Source organism: Eptesicus fuscus, chromosome 1 (genome assembly GCF_027574615.1).
Source record: "Eptesicus fuscus isolate TK198812 chromosome 1, DD_ASM_mEF_20220401, whole genome shotgun sequence".
Taxonomy (NCBI): Eukaryota; Metazoa; Chordata; class Mammalia; order Chiroptera; family Vespertilionidae; genus Eptesicus; species Eptesicus fuscus.
The window spans coordinates 38,978,876-38,996,436 of NC_072473.1; the positions used below are offsets into that span (position 1 = coordinate 38,978,876).

Here is a 17,561-nt window from a genome sequence, read left to right on the forward strand (position 1 = left end):
ATACGTTCTCCCATACAGTGGGCTTCCTTTTCATTTTGTTGATGTTTCTTTTGCTGTGCAGAAGCTTTATAATTTGGTGTAGTCCCATTTGTTTATTTTCTCCTTTGTTTCTCTTGCCTTAGGAGATGTATCTATAAACATATTGCTACAAGAGATGTATGAGATTTTGCTGCCTATGGTTTCTTCTAGGATTTTTTTTGGGGTGCTCCCATCTTACATTTAAGACTTTTATCCATTTTGAGTTTATTTTTATATATGGTATAAATTAGTGGTCTAGTTTCATTTTTTTTTTTTTGCATGTATCTGTCCAATTTTCCCAACACCGTTTATTGAAGAGACTGTCTTGGCTCCATTGTTTGCTTTTGGCTCCTTTTTCAAATACTAATTGAGTGGCATGGCTTGGATTGATTTCTGGGCTCTCTGTTCTGTTCCATTGTGTGCCTGTTCTTGTGCCAGTACAAGGCTGTTTTGATTATAGTGGCTGTATAGTATAACTTCATATCTGGTATTGTGATTCCTCCAACTATGTTTTTCTTTCTCAAGATTGCTGCAGCTATTCAGGGTCTTTTGGGTTCCATATACATTTTTGGAGTGTTTCTTCTAGAAATATGAAATATGCCATTGGTAATTTAATAGGGATTGCATTAAATATATAGATTGCTTTGGGTAGTATGGACTTTTTAATTATGTTAATTCTACCAATCCATGAACTCAATATATTCTTCTACTTTTTTATATCTTCCTCTATCTCTTTTCTCAACATCCTATAGTTTTCTGAGTAGAAGTCTTTTACCTTGTTGGTTAAGTTTATTCCTTATTATCTTTTTTTTTTTTTGCAATGGTAAATGGGATTATTTTTTTAATTTTCTCTTTCTGAGAATTCATTATTGATGTATAAAAATGCTGTTGATTTCTGGGTGTTAATTTTGTATCTTGCTACCTTGCCGAATTCATTTATTAAGTCTAGTATTTTCCTGGTGTAGTCTTTAGGGTTTTCTATGTACAATATTATGTTCTCTGCGAATAATGACAGTTTAACTTTCTCCTTTCCAATATAGATGCCTTATATTTCTTCTTCTTGTCTGATATCTGTAGCTAGGCCTTCTAATGCTATGTTGAATAAGAGTGGTGAAAGTGGACATACTTATCTTGTTCCTGTTCTTAGGGGAATGGTTTTAGTTTTTGCCCATTGAATATGATGTTGGCTGTAGGTTTGTTATATATGGCCTTCATTATGTTGAGGTATGATCCCTCTAGTCCCACTTTGCTGAGAGTTTTTGTCAAAAATGGGTGTTGGATTTTGTCGAATGCTTTTTCTGCATCGCTTAATATGACCATGTGATTTTTGTCTTTCAATTTGTTTATGTTATGTATCACATATATTGATTTGTGAATATTGTACCAGACTTGCATCCTTGGAATAAATTCCACTTGATCATGGTGTATGATCATTTTAATGTATTACTCTATCCGGTTTGCTCATATTTTTTTGACGATTTTTATATCTGTGTTCATCAGGGATATGTCTTATAATTTTCTGTTTTTATAATGTCTTTGGTATTTTTGGTAACAGGATAGTTCTGGCTTCATGAAATGAACTTGGGAGTCTTCCTTCCTCTTGGATTTTTTGGAATAGTTTGAGAATGATAGATGTTAAATCTCCTTTGATTATTTGGTAAAATTCACCTATGAAGCCATTTGGTCTAGTTCTTGAGTTTGTTGGGATTTTTTTTTTAACTCATTTGATTTTATCAGTAGTTAGCTGACTGTTCATATTTTCTCTTCTGGATTCATTTTTGGAAGATTGTATGTTTCTAGAATTTATCCATTTATTCCATTTTGGCCAGTTTGTTTGCATATAATTATTCATAGTATTTTCTTACTCTGTATTTTTGTGGTATCAGTTGTCACTTATTTTCATTTCCGATGCTTTTGTTTCATTGATCTTTTGTAATATTATTATTATTTTTATGTTAATCCTCACCTTAGGATATTTTCCATTTGTTTTTTTTAAATCTTTTTCTTAAATATATATTTATTATTGATTTCAGAGAGTAAAGGAGTGGGAAAGATAGAAGCATCAATAATAAGAATAATTGGTTAGCTGTCTCCTGCACGCCCCACACTGGGGATTGAGCCCTCAACCTTGGCATGTGCCCTGACTGGGAATCGAACTGTGATCTCCTGGTTCATAGGTCACTGCTCAACCACTTACCCATGCCAGCTGGGCTTTTTAAAAAAATTTTTTAGAGAGAGTTGAAGCGAGGGGGAGAGACATATAGAGAGAAAAACATCAATGTGAGAGAGACACATCGATTGGTTGCCTCCTGCATGTGCCTCAACCAGGTCCGGGAATTGAGCTTGCAACCGAGGTACATGCCCTTAACCCAAATCAAGCCTGTGACCCTTCAGTCTGTGCACTGGCACTCTAACCACTGAGCCAAACCAGCTAAGGCTTACATTGTTTTTTTTTTAGACTCTGTTTTATTTATTTCCCCTGTGATGTTTATTATTTTCTTCCAACTATTCATTTTAGGTTTTTCTGTTGTTCCTTTTTTAGTTTTCTAAGTATGTTTTTTTGTTTATTTTTGAGATTGTTTTATTGTTTTTTGAGGCAGATATGAATTTCCCTTTTAGGACTGCTTTCGCTGTGTCCCATAGGTTGGGGCCATTGTCTTTTCATTTGCATTTATGTCAAGGTGACTCTTGATTTCTCCTCTGCTCTTATTGTTAGCTTATTCATTGTTTCCTAGCATGTTATTTACCCTCCAAGTGTTTTTCAGTTTTCTTCTTGTACTCGATTTTAGTATGATACTTCTGTGATTGGAGAAGATGTTTGATAGTATTTAAGTCTTCTTAAATTTACTGTAACTTGTTTTGTAGCCTCATATATGCTCTATCTTAGGAAATGTTCCATGTGCACGAGAAAAGAATCTATATTTTGCTGCTTTGGTGTGAAATACTCTGAAATCATCAATTAAATCTATCTGGTCTATGTCATTTAAGGCAGCTGTTTCCTCGATTTCTGTCTGGATAATCTATTTATTGATGTGGTGCTTATATGTTAGGTGTGCAAATGTTTACCAGGGTTATATCATTTTGTTGCTTTGATCCCTTTAACAGTATGTAATATCCTTATTTGTCTCTTATTATAGCCTTTAACATCTATTTTTATGCTGTAATATTGCTATCCCTCCTTTTTAAAATTGCATTTGCATAAAATCTTTTTTCATCCCTTTACTTTCCATCTGTTTGTGTCTTTCATTCTGAGGTGGGTCTCTTGTAGATAGCATATATATGGGTCTTGTTATTTTAAAATCCATTCAGATACCCTATGTCTTTTGTTTGGAGCATTTAAACCATTTACATTTAAAATGATTATTGGTAGGTATGTATTTTTGCCATTTTCTTTTATTTAGAGATTTTTATTTTATTATTATTTTATTATTTATTTTTATTTTTTATTATTATTTTAAAATACTTTTATTAATTTCAGAGAGGAAGGGTGAGGGCAAGAGAGCTAGAAATATCAATGATGAAAGAGAATCATTAATCAGCTTCCTCCTGCACGCCCCTCACTGGGGATCAAGCTTGCAACCTGGGCATATACCCTGCCTGGATATCGAACTGTGACCTCCAGGTTCATAGGTTGAAGCTCAACCACTGAACCACTGGCCCATTTTTTTTTATAATTGTGTTCCTGTTTTTCTTTCATGTTAGAGAAGTTTCTTTAACATTTTTTGTAATACTGGTTTGGTGCTAATGAACTCCTTTTGTTTTTTTCTTGTCTTGGAACTTCTTTATTCTCCTTTAATCCTATGTAATAAAAGTCTAATATGCAAATCGACTGATCGGCAGAACGACCGGTCACTATGGTGCGCACTGACCACCAGGGGGCAGAATTTCAACACAGGAGCTGCCCCTTGGTGGTCAGTGTGCTCCCACAGGGGGAGCGCCGCTCAACCAGAAGCTGGGCTCATGGCTGGCAAGCACAGCAGAGGTGGCGGGAGCCTCTCCCGCCTCTGCTGCAGGTGGGCGGTAAGGAGTGAGCGGTCCTGGACTGCAAGAGGGATGTCTGACTGCCAACTTAGGCCCGATCTCCGGCAGGTGGACATTCCCTGAGGGGTCCCAGACTGCGAGGGGGCGCAGGCTGGGCTGAGGGACCCCCACTCCCTCCAGTGCACGAATGTTGTGCACCAGGCCTCTAGTTTTAAATAATAGCTTTGCTAGAAAGAGTATTCTTGATTGTAGATCCTTGTTTTTGTCACTTTGAATATTTTATACCAGTTTCTTCTGTCCTGCAAAGTTTCTGTTGAGAAACTAGTTGACAGGCTTATGGGAGCTACCTTGTAGGTAAGTCAATCAGTAAGTAAGTAAGTAAGTAAATATATCCTCCTATATAATAAAGAGGTAATATGCAAATTGACCATCACTCCAACACACAAGATGCACGCCCCCATGTGGTCAAAGATGGCCATCCCCATGTGGACACAAGATGGCTGCCACAAGATGTCCAGCAAGGGAGGGCAATTGTGGGCGATCAGGCCAGCAGGGGAAAGCAGTTAGGGGGGACCCAGGCCTGCAAGGGAGGGCAGTTGGGGGTGATCAGGCCTGCAGGGGAAGGTAGTTACGGGTGATCAGGCTGGCAGGGGAGGGCAGTTAGGGGTGACCAGGCCAGCAAGGGAGGGCAATTAGGGGCAATCGGGCCGGCACGGGAGTAGTTAGGCATAGATCAGGCTGGCAGGGGAGTGTTTAGGGGGTGATCAGGCTGGCAGGCAGAAGCGGTTAGGGGCGATCAGGCAGGCAGGCAGGCGAGTGGTTGGGAGTCAGCAGTCCTGGATTGTGAGAGAGATGTCTGACTGCCCTCAAGGGATCCCAGATCAGAGAGGGTGAAGGCTGGGCTGAGGGACAACCCCCCCGCCCCCCTTCTCATAATCCAGGACTGTTGGCTCCCAACTGCTCGCCTTCCTGCCTGTCTGATTGCCCCTAACCGCTTCTGCCTGCCAGCCTCATCACCCCCTAACCACTCTGAAGCTTGATCGATGCCTAACTGCACCCCTGCCGGCCCTCCCCTGCTGGCCTGGTCACCCCCAACTGCCCTCCCCTGCAGGCCTGGTTGCCCCCAACTGCCCTCCCCTGCAGGCCTGGTTGCCCCCAACTGCCCTCCCCTGCTGGCCTGGTCACCCCTAACTGCCCTCCCCTGCTGGCCTAGTCACCCCTAACTGTCCTCCCCTGTAGGCCTGGTTGCCCCCAACTGCCCTCCCCTGCTGGCCTGGTCACCCCCAACTGCCCTCCCCTGCAGGCCTGGTCCCTCCCAACTTCCCTCCCCTGTAGTCCTGGTCCCCCACAACTGTCCTCCCCTGTAGGCCTCATTACCCACAACTGCCCTCCTCTGCTGGCCCGGTTCCCCCTAACTGCCCTCCCCTGCAGGCCTGATTGCCCCCAACTGCCCTCCCTTGCAGGCCTGGTCCCTCCCAACTGCCCTGCCCTGCTGGCCTGATCACCCACAACTGCCCTCCCCTGCTGGCCATCTTGTTGTGGCCATCTTGTGTCCACATGCGGGCGGCCATCTTTGACCACGTGGGGGCGTGCATCTTGTGTGTTGGAGTGATGGTCAATTTGCATATTACCACTTTATTATATAGGATACACACACACACACACACACACACACACACACACACACACACATTGTTGCTTTATGATTCTATGTTTGTCTTTAACCCTTTGCACTCGGATGTCGAGTGTGACTCGACACTGTTAGCAGTAGAATAAAGGAATCGAGAAAAGCAAGCGAGTGCAAAAGGTTAACCTTTGCCATTTTAATTGTGATGTGTCTTGGGATGGGCTTTTTGGGGTTTTTCTTGTTTGGTACTCCCTATGCTTTCTGGACTTACATGCCTATTTCATCCTCCAGGTCAGGGAAATTTTTAGGAGTTATTTTTTTAAATGCATTCTCAATCTTTTGCTCCTTCCTTTCCGCTTCTGGTACACCTGTGATGCGAATGTTGTTATGTTTAATGTTGTCCCAGAGGTCCCTTAAACTTCTTCACATATGTAACACCTTAATCAATAAAGAAATTAAAAAATAAAATAAAAATCAATATGAAAAATGTCCTCTGGTGAGGATTTAAAAAAATAAAAATAACAAAATAAACTAAAAAAAAAAAAATTATTTTTCTTTTTGTTTTTTCCAGTAGAGTGGTTTTGGTAATTTGTCTTCACATTGCTGAATTGATTCTCTGCTTCATGTAATCCACTATTGATTCTATATAATTATTCTTTATGACCATTTCTTTTTAATGGTTTCTATCTTCTATCTCTGTATAAGTTCTCATTGAATTCATCTATTCTTTTTCCAAGTTTATTGAGTATTATAACCAGTGTTTTGAACTCTGTAATTGATAGATTGCTTGTTTCTTTTTCATTTATTTATTTCCTCCTGTTATTTTGCCCTGTTCTTTCATTTGGGACATCTTTCTCTGTCTCCCCATTTTGGCTAACTACCTGTGTTTCTTTCTATGTATTAGGTAGATCTGCTATGTTTCCAGGTCTTGGCATGGTGACTCTATGTAATGGATGTTTTATGAGGCCCAGTGTTGCTATCTCCCTTGTCACTTGAGCCACATGATCCAAGGGTATTCCTTGTGTGGATTTTATGTGCCTTCCTGTTGTTATCAAGTCTTGATTGCTGTTGGCAGGTCTGTATCTGGGATTCATCCTCATGCTGACTGGCAGTGAGGACTGGCTTTGACTACAGTGGATGAGCTATTGTGTGGGGGCTGACTCCATGGTGGGGTAGTTGCTTTATTGGTGCTGTGGTGCTCTGGTGCTTGCCAAGTTGGCCATTTGGTTGTGTCATTATTGTAGGCAATGGGTGGTGCTCTGGTATTGTCTAAAGTCAGTTACCAGGTATGTTCAGCCCTCTTGGGATGGGCTCTGATGCAGGCCAAGTTTATCTGCTGCCTGTACCTGGCCTTAGGCCACATGGTGGCAACTACAAAGTGATCTGTGGTTGTTAGTTGCCTGTGCTGTGTTGGAGGTGCCTGGAAGAGGCTTTGCTGTAAAACTAAGATGTCACTATTCCTGGCTTGGAGCCACTTACCAAGAGGTACAGGGTTTTCCAAGGCCCCTCATTGCTTGTTTTGGGTCTATAGCTTTTTGATAGATTTTAGGAAATAGGAAAGTCTGCAGCATAGGTGGAAGCCAGCCGCTTGTGTTAATAGCTACTGAAAGAGGTCTGGCATGTGGGCTAGTTTAGTGGGAGTGATGTCACAGGGAATTATGACACCACTTTAATTTGGGACATCTTTCTCTGTCTCCCCATTTTGGCTGACTCCCTGTGTTTCTTTCTATGTATTAGGTAGATCTGCTGTGTTTCCAAGTCTTGGCAGGGTGACTCTATGTAATGGATGTTTTGTGAGGCCCAGTATTGCTATCTCCCTTGTCACTTGAGCCAGATGAGGTGGGGCGAGCAGTGTTAGATTAATGGAGACTAAGATTTGGCACCAGCCTTTGCCTGCAGACTGCATGAGGGGAAGAATCAAGAAAGGAACAATGGTGCCTGCCAGCACTTCTGTTCAGGGGAAAGCTTCCCCTCCAAAAACTTTAGTTCCTTTCTGAATGTCCCCGGTGCTTTTTTTGCCTGCTGTCACTTCACTGGAGCTTAGAGCGAGTTTTTGTGAGTCTCTGTGTGGGCCCTTTAAAAGGACACCTGGGTCTGCAGCAGCCTTCTGTCTCAATTGGATGGAATTCTCATTGATTTTCAGGCAGACATTGTGGAGACTCCTCTTTCTGGCACTGGTGCTCTGAGCTGGAGTGCTTAGTGTGGGGCTGTCACCTTGTTTCTCAGGTATACCTCTGCAGTGGATATAGCCCTCCTGATGTAACTGGCACGTGTGGGTGTGGGTCCAGCCCACTTTGCCTCTCTGCCCCCTCCTACCAGTAAGGACGTGGCTTCTTCTTTATGTCTTTAGTTATAGGAATTTTGTTTAGCTAGACTGGAGATAGTTTTGAAAGGTAGTTTTCTGTAATTTAGTTGTAATTTTGATGTTGTTGTGGGAGGAAACAAGTACAGTGTTTTCCTACTCTGCCATCTTTGACCAGAACTATAAGTATGTTTTTCTGTTATAACTGTATTAGTTTTGTTAGTTAGATTTTATGTTCTGACAGTGCTTCATTATCTTAAAGGGTATATGACAAAAAAAGTTATATCAATTTACTCTACAATCATGAAAAAGTAGCAAAATGCCCATATTACTGTATACCTGTAGTACTGTAACTACATTTTTTTCATCTTTCATGGGTAAGAACAGTTGTTTTTGTTTAATTTAAAATTTGTTTAATTTATATTATTTATTTTGATAAGGTTGAATATTTTCCCATATGCTTACTAGTTCGTATCTAATTTTATAAATTATCTTCAGCAAATACTTGTTTTTATATTTTTTATTGATTTCAGAGAGGAAGGGAGAGGGGGAGAGGGATAGAAACATCAATGATGCGAGAGACTCATTGAACAGCTGCCTCCTGCATGCCTCCTCCCCATTAGAGATCGAACCCACAACCTGAGTATGTGCCCTGACCAGGAATTGAACCAGAACCATGACCTCTTGATTCATAGGTCATCACTCAACCATTGAGCCATACCAACCAGGCCAGCAAATATTTGTTTTAACCATCAATTAGTTAAGTTTATCTTTTGAGTATCTACAACTGTTGCTGCTGCTATTGCTACTGCTATTATTACTACTACTATGACTACTAGTACTGTGTTTTGGGTACTGAACTAGGTTCAAGGTGTATTACAGAAAATCATGTAATAGAGAGGGATCAGACACATATATGTGCCATAATAGAGATAGATATAATTAGCTATGGAATCTTGGGTGATTATATTAAGTAACCAATAAGTTTAATTACTATGTGACAGGTACTGTTTGAAGAGGTCTTTTTTATATTAATTCATTTAATAAGCAGTAATACTATGCAATAGGTACACTTGTTGTCCCCCATTTTTAAAGATAAAGAAAGTGAGGCACAACAAGTTTAATTACTTTGCCTTAAGTGAAAATGCTAGTAAATGATGAAACTGTGATTTAAACTCAGGACATCTGACTCCAAAGTGTATATTTTTTATTACTAACCTATACTGACTATATCACAGTTTTTATTTGTTGGATTCACAAAAGTGATGGTAAAAGTTGTTCACTTGTGTTATTATGGAAAGGTGAGTATCTTGAAATACTTATTAAAATATACACTGAGTGGCCAGATTATTATGATCTCTGAACACATAATAATCTGTCACTCAGGGGGAGGGGACATGGGCGGTTGGCTGGCCTGCCTGCTGGTCGAACTCCTGGTCGAGGGGACAATTTGCATATTAGCCTTTTATTATATAGGATATACACTGAGTGGCCAAATTATTATGCATTCAGAGATCATAATAATCTGGCCCCTCAGTGTATATGCTGTTCAATTATGATTAGCATATTTACTTTAATAATTATCCTGTTGAAGTGAACAGTTAATGAAAATGTGACTCCTGTTTCTTATAATGCTATCCAACTCAAATTCTTTTTTTCTTAGATGTGTATGCCTTTTTTTTTTTTTTCAGTTGAAAGATAAAGCCCTGGCCGGTTTGACTCAGTGGATAGAGCATTGGCCTGCGGACCAAAGGGTCCCAGGTTCAATTCCCCAAAGGGTCCCGGGTGCGATTTCCCAAAGGGTCCTGGGTTCAATTCCAATCAAGGGCACATACCTCTGTAGCAGGCTCCTCCCCGGCGTGGTCCCTGGTCAGGGTGCATGCAGTAGGCACCCATCGATGTGTTTCTTTCACATCGATATTTCTTTCTGTCTTTCTCTTTCTCTTCCACTATCTCTAAAAATCAATGGAAAAATATCCTAGGGTGAGGATTAAAAAAAAGATACAAACTTAAATAAACAAATTGACTTTCTTAGCCATTACTGAATTTTTATTAAGGAAATTCTAGGTTGTCAAGATAGGTGAAGATATAAGAAAAAAACAAAAAAGATATAGGTAAGTAATAAACATGTCAATATATAAATCTTCATTTTGCCAACTTGTTTTTATGTTAAGACTCTAGGATACGATGTCTGTTTTTCTTGAAGGTGAAATAGTGTTATGTTGAAAGTTAAAGAATTGGAATAGAAATTATGTTTGAGAAAATATTAACATGTCATAAGCATTTAATCCCTTGGTAATTTAGTATCAGTGTAAGTACTGGGTAAAATTTCACCTCACTGTACAAAAGGCAATGTGTCTGATCACTGTTTAACTTACAAAGTTGCAATCATTACACACACACACACACACACACACACACACACACACACACACACACACCAGTTGTCATAAAATAGGAACATATGCCAATATTTTTTGCTAGGCAATAGAATACTTTTGGCACATAATAGGCATTCAGTAAATATTTGTTCAGTGAATGAGTAATTGTATTATATGTCTCTGTTTTTTATCTTCTCAGTATCAACTTGTTAATAAGAAGGGAAAACCTGGATGTTTACAGATTCAATAAAAACAAGCTTCATGGGCATAATGCAGCTTAACATGTTCTTTTGACAGTTTTAAAGGATTCTAGTCAAGTCAGTGTGTTAAGAAATTCACATGTAGATGCTATACTTTTTAAAGTATCTTTGTTATTCAATATCTCGTAGAAGGAAATACGTGGTAAATTTATTTGTAATACAGTGAATTACTCCTTAATTAAAAAATGTATATTGCTATGCAAATAGAGTACAGATAACCAGCTTTTAAACATTCAGCAAGGAAGAAAATCTGTTATTACTAGAAGAACAGTATATATCAAATCTCTTTCTTTCTTGTTAAATTTTCAGGTGAAGGGAAGTGGCTCCGAAACATTGACTATTACCGTTTAGATGGTTCTACTACAGCACAATCAAGGAAAAAATGGGCTGAAGAATTTAATGATGAAACTAATGTGAGGTAGAAAACCTTTTCTGTTTGTATAGAGTTATTAAAAATCATTTAAATCTACATACAGTAAAATTCATTCTTTTTAGTGTATACTTCTACAATTTTTGACAATTGCAAGATATAGTCGAAATGTAAAATGGTCTCATCAACCCCTCAAGAAATTCATTCATGGAATCATGCAATTTGTAGCCTTTTGAATATCACTTCTTTCACAAAGCACATGCATTTGAGATTCATCCATATTGTTATATGTCTCCATAGTTTGTTCCTTTTTATTGTGTAATATTTCATTGTATGGATGTATCATAATTTATTTGTACTTGAGAGACATTTAAGTTGTTTCTAGGTTTTGGAATTAAAATTGAAGTTGCTCTAAGTATTCATGTATAAGTTTTTGTGTGATCCATAGATAATTACTCAATGCAATAAAAATCCAGGAGTGTAATTCCAGGGTTATATGGTAAGTTTATGTTTAGGTTTGTAAGAAACAGGCAGTTTTCAAAGTAGTTGTCCAATTTTTTCATTTTTACCAGCAATATAAGAGTGTTCCAGGTGCTCTGCATCCCTGTTAACACTTGGTATTACCATCTTTTTAAGAAAATTATTTTATCCACTCTAATGGGTATGTAATGATACCTCATGTTATTTTAATTTGCATTTCCCTGATGATAATTGATGTTGGGCGTCTTTTCATGTGCTTATTAGCCATTTTTTATCATCTTTGGTTACAAAATGTTATAGGATTTTAAAGTTAACGAAGTATTCCTGATCTCTCTATTTATTATAGAAGTTTGAGTCATGACGCTTGAGCAATGTGGGAGTTAGGATCACCAACCCCTCTCCCACATTTGAAAATCCACATATAACTTTTGATTCTCCCAAAACTTAGCTACTAATAGCCTACTGTTGGCTGGAAGTGTTGCTGATAACACAAAAAGTCAACTGACACATATTTTGTATATAATATGTATTATATACTGTGTTCTTATAATAAAGTAAGCTGGAGGAAAGAAAATGCTATTAAGAAAATCTTAAGGAAGCAAAAATACATGTAAAAAATTCACATATAAGTGGACCTACACAGTTCAAACCCATGTTTTTCAGGGATCAGCTGGACTTTAAGCCACTGTAGGTATAGGGTATGCTGTATATGTGTTGTTGGTGTTGCTTCTAACTTAGCAATTAACAGACTTGAACTTCATTTGGAAGAAAAAAATATATATACACATACATATAAATATATGTACACACACACACACACACACACACACACACACACACGTGTGTGAAAGCATGGCCTTTAAGAAAAAGACGAAGAAATGGAGTTAGTTTAATGACAAGGTGGCTGAGGAATGCCTTCATAAATGTGTTAAAGTATGAAAGATATTATATTGTGTATGTAAAACTTATGTTACTTCTAGCAGAGTACTAAACTATACCTAGGGGTAAGGCTAGAGAAATTATAGTTGTGCCATAGGAAGGTATTTAAAATGTATAGAGTCTGGGAGACCTTACAGAGGGATGGCTTGAGTACAGTAAAGTTTTAACCTTTTGCGCTCGAATGTCGAGTGTGACTCGACACGGTTTGCATCGGTAGCACCTCGATGAAAAAAGCAAGCGAGTGCAAAGGGTTAAAGCATATGTTTAAATACCTTTAAAGCATATAAATACACATATTTTTTTGACCATGTTTTTAAAAATTATTATTTGTGTGAAGAAGTAATTTTATTAACTGAGTAACCCTAATCTAATTTGTCAAACTTGCCCTAACCAGTTTGGCTCAGTGGATAGAGTGTCGGACTGCAGACTGAAGGGCCCCCGGGTTTGATTCCGGTCAAGGGCATGTACCTCCGTTGGATTGCAGGCTCCTCCCCAGCCCTGGCCATGGTCAGGGTGCATGCAGGATACAACCAATCAATGTGTTTCTCTCACATCGTTATTTCTCTCTGTCTTTCCCTTTCTCTTCCATTCTCTCTCAAAATCAATGGAAAAATATCATTGGGTGAGGATTAAAAAATAATAGTAGTAATTTTTCAAACTTAATCTAAACCTTTGACTTGCTCAGTTTCCCAAATTTATAAATATGACAGTAGCATATAATTTCTGTTATAACATTTCATATTTTATGATGAGTAGGAAACAAATGTGGATGCTGAGCTATCAGCTTGGCTTACTTACTAGCAAATTAACCCCCATTCCCAACATATGCCAAGAAGTGTCTCTGATTCAAATTAATTTTATATACATACTAGGGGCCCAGTGCACAAATTCGTGCACCTTGAAAGGAACTGTGGGCTGTGAGGCTGCCGTAGGCACAGGGGCGGGTCTCGGCCCATCCTCTGTGTCCCCACCTGGCCCCTCCCGCTGTGGCCCCCTGTCTGCTGGCAGCCTGCTCCAGCTGCTGCTGCTCCCACGCACTAATGGCGCCGGCCCCACTCGCACCTGCTGAAGGCGCAGAGCAATTGGGGCCTGTGCCAGCAGCGGGTGCGAGTGGGGCTGGTGATGTCAGCGGATGTGAGTGGCAGCTGCTACCCCTATCGCTCCTCAGGAGCAGGGGGAGGTGGAGAAGCCCTGAGGAGCAATCAGGGCTGGCAGCTGCTGCTCACATCCTCTGATGGAGCCAAGCGATTGGGACTTATGCTGGGCATCGGCAGTGGGTGCAAGTGGCAGCTCCAGCACCGGCAGTGCTGCAAGCGGGGCCGTCTCTGGCAGCAGGTGCAAGAGGCGTCTGCTGGCCCTGATCTGACCTCAGGAACAGGGGAGGTGGACAAGCCCTGAGGGGTGATTTGGGCCGGCAGCCGCCACTCATACCTGCTGATGGCACCAAGCGATTGGGGCTGGGGCTGGTGCCGGGCACCGGCAGTGGGTGCAAGCGGCAGCTCAGGTGCTAGCAGCGGGTGCAAGTGGGGCCTGCGCCGGTAGCAGGTGCAAGTGCCGGGCAGGACCACGATGCGGGAGCAAAGAATTTTCAGTAACCACAAGAGGCTCGTCCTGATGACAGCCCCACCTTGGTCTGGCGCCCTCACTCACCTGCTTCACCATCCCGCCGGGGGTGACGCCCGCCATGTTCCGTGCATGCTCCCTTGTGGTCAGCACACCTCATAATGACCGGTTGTTTGGTTGTTCTGCCATTCGGTCTATTTGCATATTAGCCTTTTATTATATAGGATATATACATATCATAGCTTTGAGGGGTTACTCTTAAGTAGTTAAACTTGTCTGTATTTATCTATACCAGGTGTACCGGTTAATAATGCGGATTTTTTTCAGTAGATGGAGTTACACATATGTTGATATATATGTGATTTGATATATATGCTATTTTGTTGTATTGACAGCAAGCTTCAAAACTTCATATGTCAAATTTTCTGAAGGTGTTAACATCATAGATATTCCTACACTAAAAAATGTCGAATTTCGTACCAAAAAAAAGAGCATTTGCGGGAAGTTTTAATTCATTATTTTGAAGAAAAGTGCTGCTGAATACTTCGGGAAGCTTATGGTGAACATGCTCCATCTCAAGATACTTGTGAACGCTGGTTTAAACGCTTTAAAAGTGATGATTTCGATGTGAAAGACAAAGAACATCCAGGTCAACCGAAAAAGTTTGAAGACCAACCATTACAAGCATTATTGGATGAAGATGTGTGTCAAACTCAAAAAAAACTTGCAGAAAGATTAAACGTTGCTCAACAAACAATTTCTGATCATTTACAAGCAATGGGAAAGACTTTAAAGGAAGGAAAATGGGTGCCACATCAACTGAACGAAAGACAAATGGAAAACTGAAAAGTCATCAGTAAAATGTTGCTTCAGCATGAAAGCAAGTCTTTTTTGCATCTTATTGTGACTGGCAATGAAAAGTGGATTTATTTTGAAATCCGAAATGCACAACATCATGGGTGGATCCAGCACAACCAACATGGACTGCAAGGCCAAATCGCTTGGGAAAGAAGACAATGCTCTGCATTTGATGGGATCAGGAAGGTGTGGTGTATTATGAGCTTCTAAAACCAGGTGAAACCATTAATACTGATGACTACCGACAACAAGTAATCAATTTGAACCACACTTTGATCGTGAAATGACCAGAATGTGCCAGAAGACACGGCAAAGTAATTTTGCTTCATGATAATTCACCATCACACACTTTAAAACCAGTTAAAGACATGTTAAAAGATCTTGCCTGGGAAGTATTAACCCACCCACGGTATTCACCAGATCTTGCTCCTTCAGATTATCACTTGTTCCGATCAATGGCACATGCACTTTCTGAGCAGCACTTCAAAAGGTACGAAGAAGTGAAAATTGGGTCTCTGAATGGTTTGCCTCAAAATAAGAAAAGTTCTTTTGGAATCCACAAATTACCTGAAAGATGGGGAAATGTGTAGCTAGCAATGGACATTACTTTGAGTAAAGCACTTTTGATGTTTCTCTTGAAATTATCATGTTTTCTTTGTTTACAAAATCTGCCATTATTATCTGGTACATCTGGTAAGTGTTATAGATTATGACTGTCTGCTGTCTATGTATGTTCTATTTTCTCATGACTCGGTAATTTTCAGAAAATATAATATAAATATAGTATTTGTTTATGGTGCAGCAGTTGGCAAAACACAGTAAGATGAACTTTAAAATAATGACCATTTTTAATTTTGTCTTGTGTGTCTAGGAGGTAGTTTTCAACAGTCTCAGGGTCCTTATTTAACTTGATACTGATTTTTTAATTTCATATTTAGAAATAATTATAGAATCACAGGAACTTAAAAAGATAGTATAGAGAGTTTGTATGAACCCTTCACCTAATTTTCCCAAATAGTTACATCTTACATACCTGAATGTATCAATGTATGTGTATGTTTATGTATTTGTAGCACGATTCTTATAACCACTACAGCAATCAAGGTACAGAAATATTCCATCACCACTAATTTGTTCTCCATCTTTGTAATTTTGTCAAATTGAGACTGTTCTAGAAATGATATCATCCTGTACATGATTTTTGGAGATTGGTGTTTTTCACTCGCCATAATGCCCTTTAGTTCTGTCCAAGTTGTGTATATCAGTAGTTTCATTCCTTTTTATTACAAAGTAGTATTCCCTGGTAGGGATATACCAGTTTGTTTAATACAAATTGTACATCTATTGCAGGGCATTTTTAGTTGCTTTCAGGTTTGGTTATTACAAACAAAGCTGCTCTGAACATTATGTACAGGTTTTGTGTGGACCTAAGGCTTCATTTTGCTAGGATAAATGCCCAGGAGTGAAATTGTTAGGTTGCACCATAAGTGACTATTTAGTTTTTCTCAGAAGTTGCCAGTCTGTTTTCCGGAGTGGCAGTACCATTTTATATTCCCACCAGTAAAGTATGAAAGATCTAGTTTCTCTGCATTCTTATCAGCATTTCATGTAATCACTGTTTTTTGTTTTAGCTGTTCTGATAGGTGTGTAGTAAGTGGTATCTCATCATGGTCTTAATTTGCATTTCCCTGATGGCTGGTTATGTTGAACTATCTTCTTGTGTGTTTATTTGCCATCTGTATATCATCTTTGGTGAAATGTTCCTTCATGTCTTTTGCTCATTTTCTAATTTGATTGCTTGTTTTTTTATTGTTGAGTTGTGAAAATTCTTTATATAATACTAGGGGTCCAGTGCACGAATTCGTGCACCTTGAAAGGAACTGTGAGCCTCAAGGCTGTGGTGGGCACAGGGGGGAGTCTCAGCCCATCCTCCGTGCCTCTGCCTGGCCCTTTCAACCGCAGCCCCTGGTCCCCTGTCTGCTGGCAGCCCTGCTCCGGCCGCCCCCGCCGCTCCCACATGCTGATGGCGCCAGCCACGCTTGCACCCTCTGACAGCGCGGAGCAATTGGGGCTGGCTCCAGCAGTGGATGTGAGCGGGCCGGTGCCGTCAGTGGGTGCGTGAGGTGGCTGCCAGCCCCGATCGTCCCTCAGGAGCAGGGGGAGGTGGAGAAGCCCTTAGGGATAATTGGGGCCGGCAGCCACCGCTATCACTCACTGACGGGGCTGGTGCTGGACACTGGCAGTGGGTGCGGGCGGTGGCTCCGGTACTGGCAGCAGGTGTGAGCGGGGCTGGCGCCAGCAGCAGGTGCAAGTGCCAGGTGGTACCGTGGCGCATGGGAGCAAAGAATTTTCAGTAACCACCAGAGGCTTGCCCCTATGACAGAGACTAGTGCCCCGCCTTGGTCTGGCACCCCTGCTCACCTGCTCCACCATCCCGCTGTGGCCACTGCCCGCCATGTTCTGCGCGCACCCCCTGTTGGTCAGTGCAAGTCATAGCAACCGGTTGTTCGGTTGTTCGCTGTTCGGTCATAGATGAGTCATTGTTAGATATGTGGTGTGCAAATATTTTCTGCCAGTGTGTGCTTTGTCTTTTCATGCTCTCACAAGGTCTTTCACAGAGCAAACATTTTTAATTTTGATGGAGTCTAGTTTGTCAGTGTTTTTGTTTTTTTAGCATGCTTTTTGGTGTCAAGGCTAAGAACTCTGACCAAAGCCCTAGGTCCTGAAGATTTTGAGTTATCTTGTAAAAATTTTATAATTTTACATTTTATGTTTAAGTTTG

At 40.4% G+C, this 17,561-nt stretch overlaps 1 protein-coding gene across 1 annotated transcript in view; it reads left to right on the plus strand.

Annotated features, from left to right (window-relative positions):
* ATRX (ATRX chromatin remodeler) overlaps positions 1-17,561 on the plus strand; it is a 291,152-nt gene that overhangs the window by 205,324 nt on the left and 68,267 nt on the right. Inside the window, exon 28 of the mRNA XM_028137791.2 lies at positions 10,879-10,987. Coding sequence (XP_027993592.2) covers positions 10,879-10,987 — 109 coding nt within the window. The remainder of the gene's footprint in view (positions 1-10,878; positions 10,988-17,561) is intronic.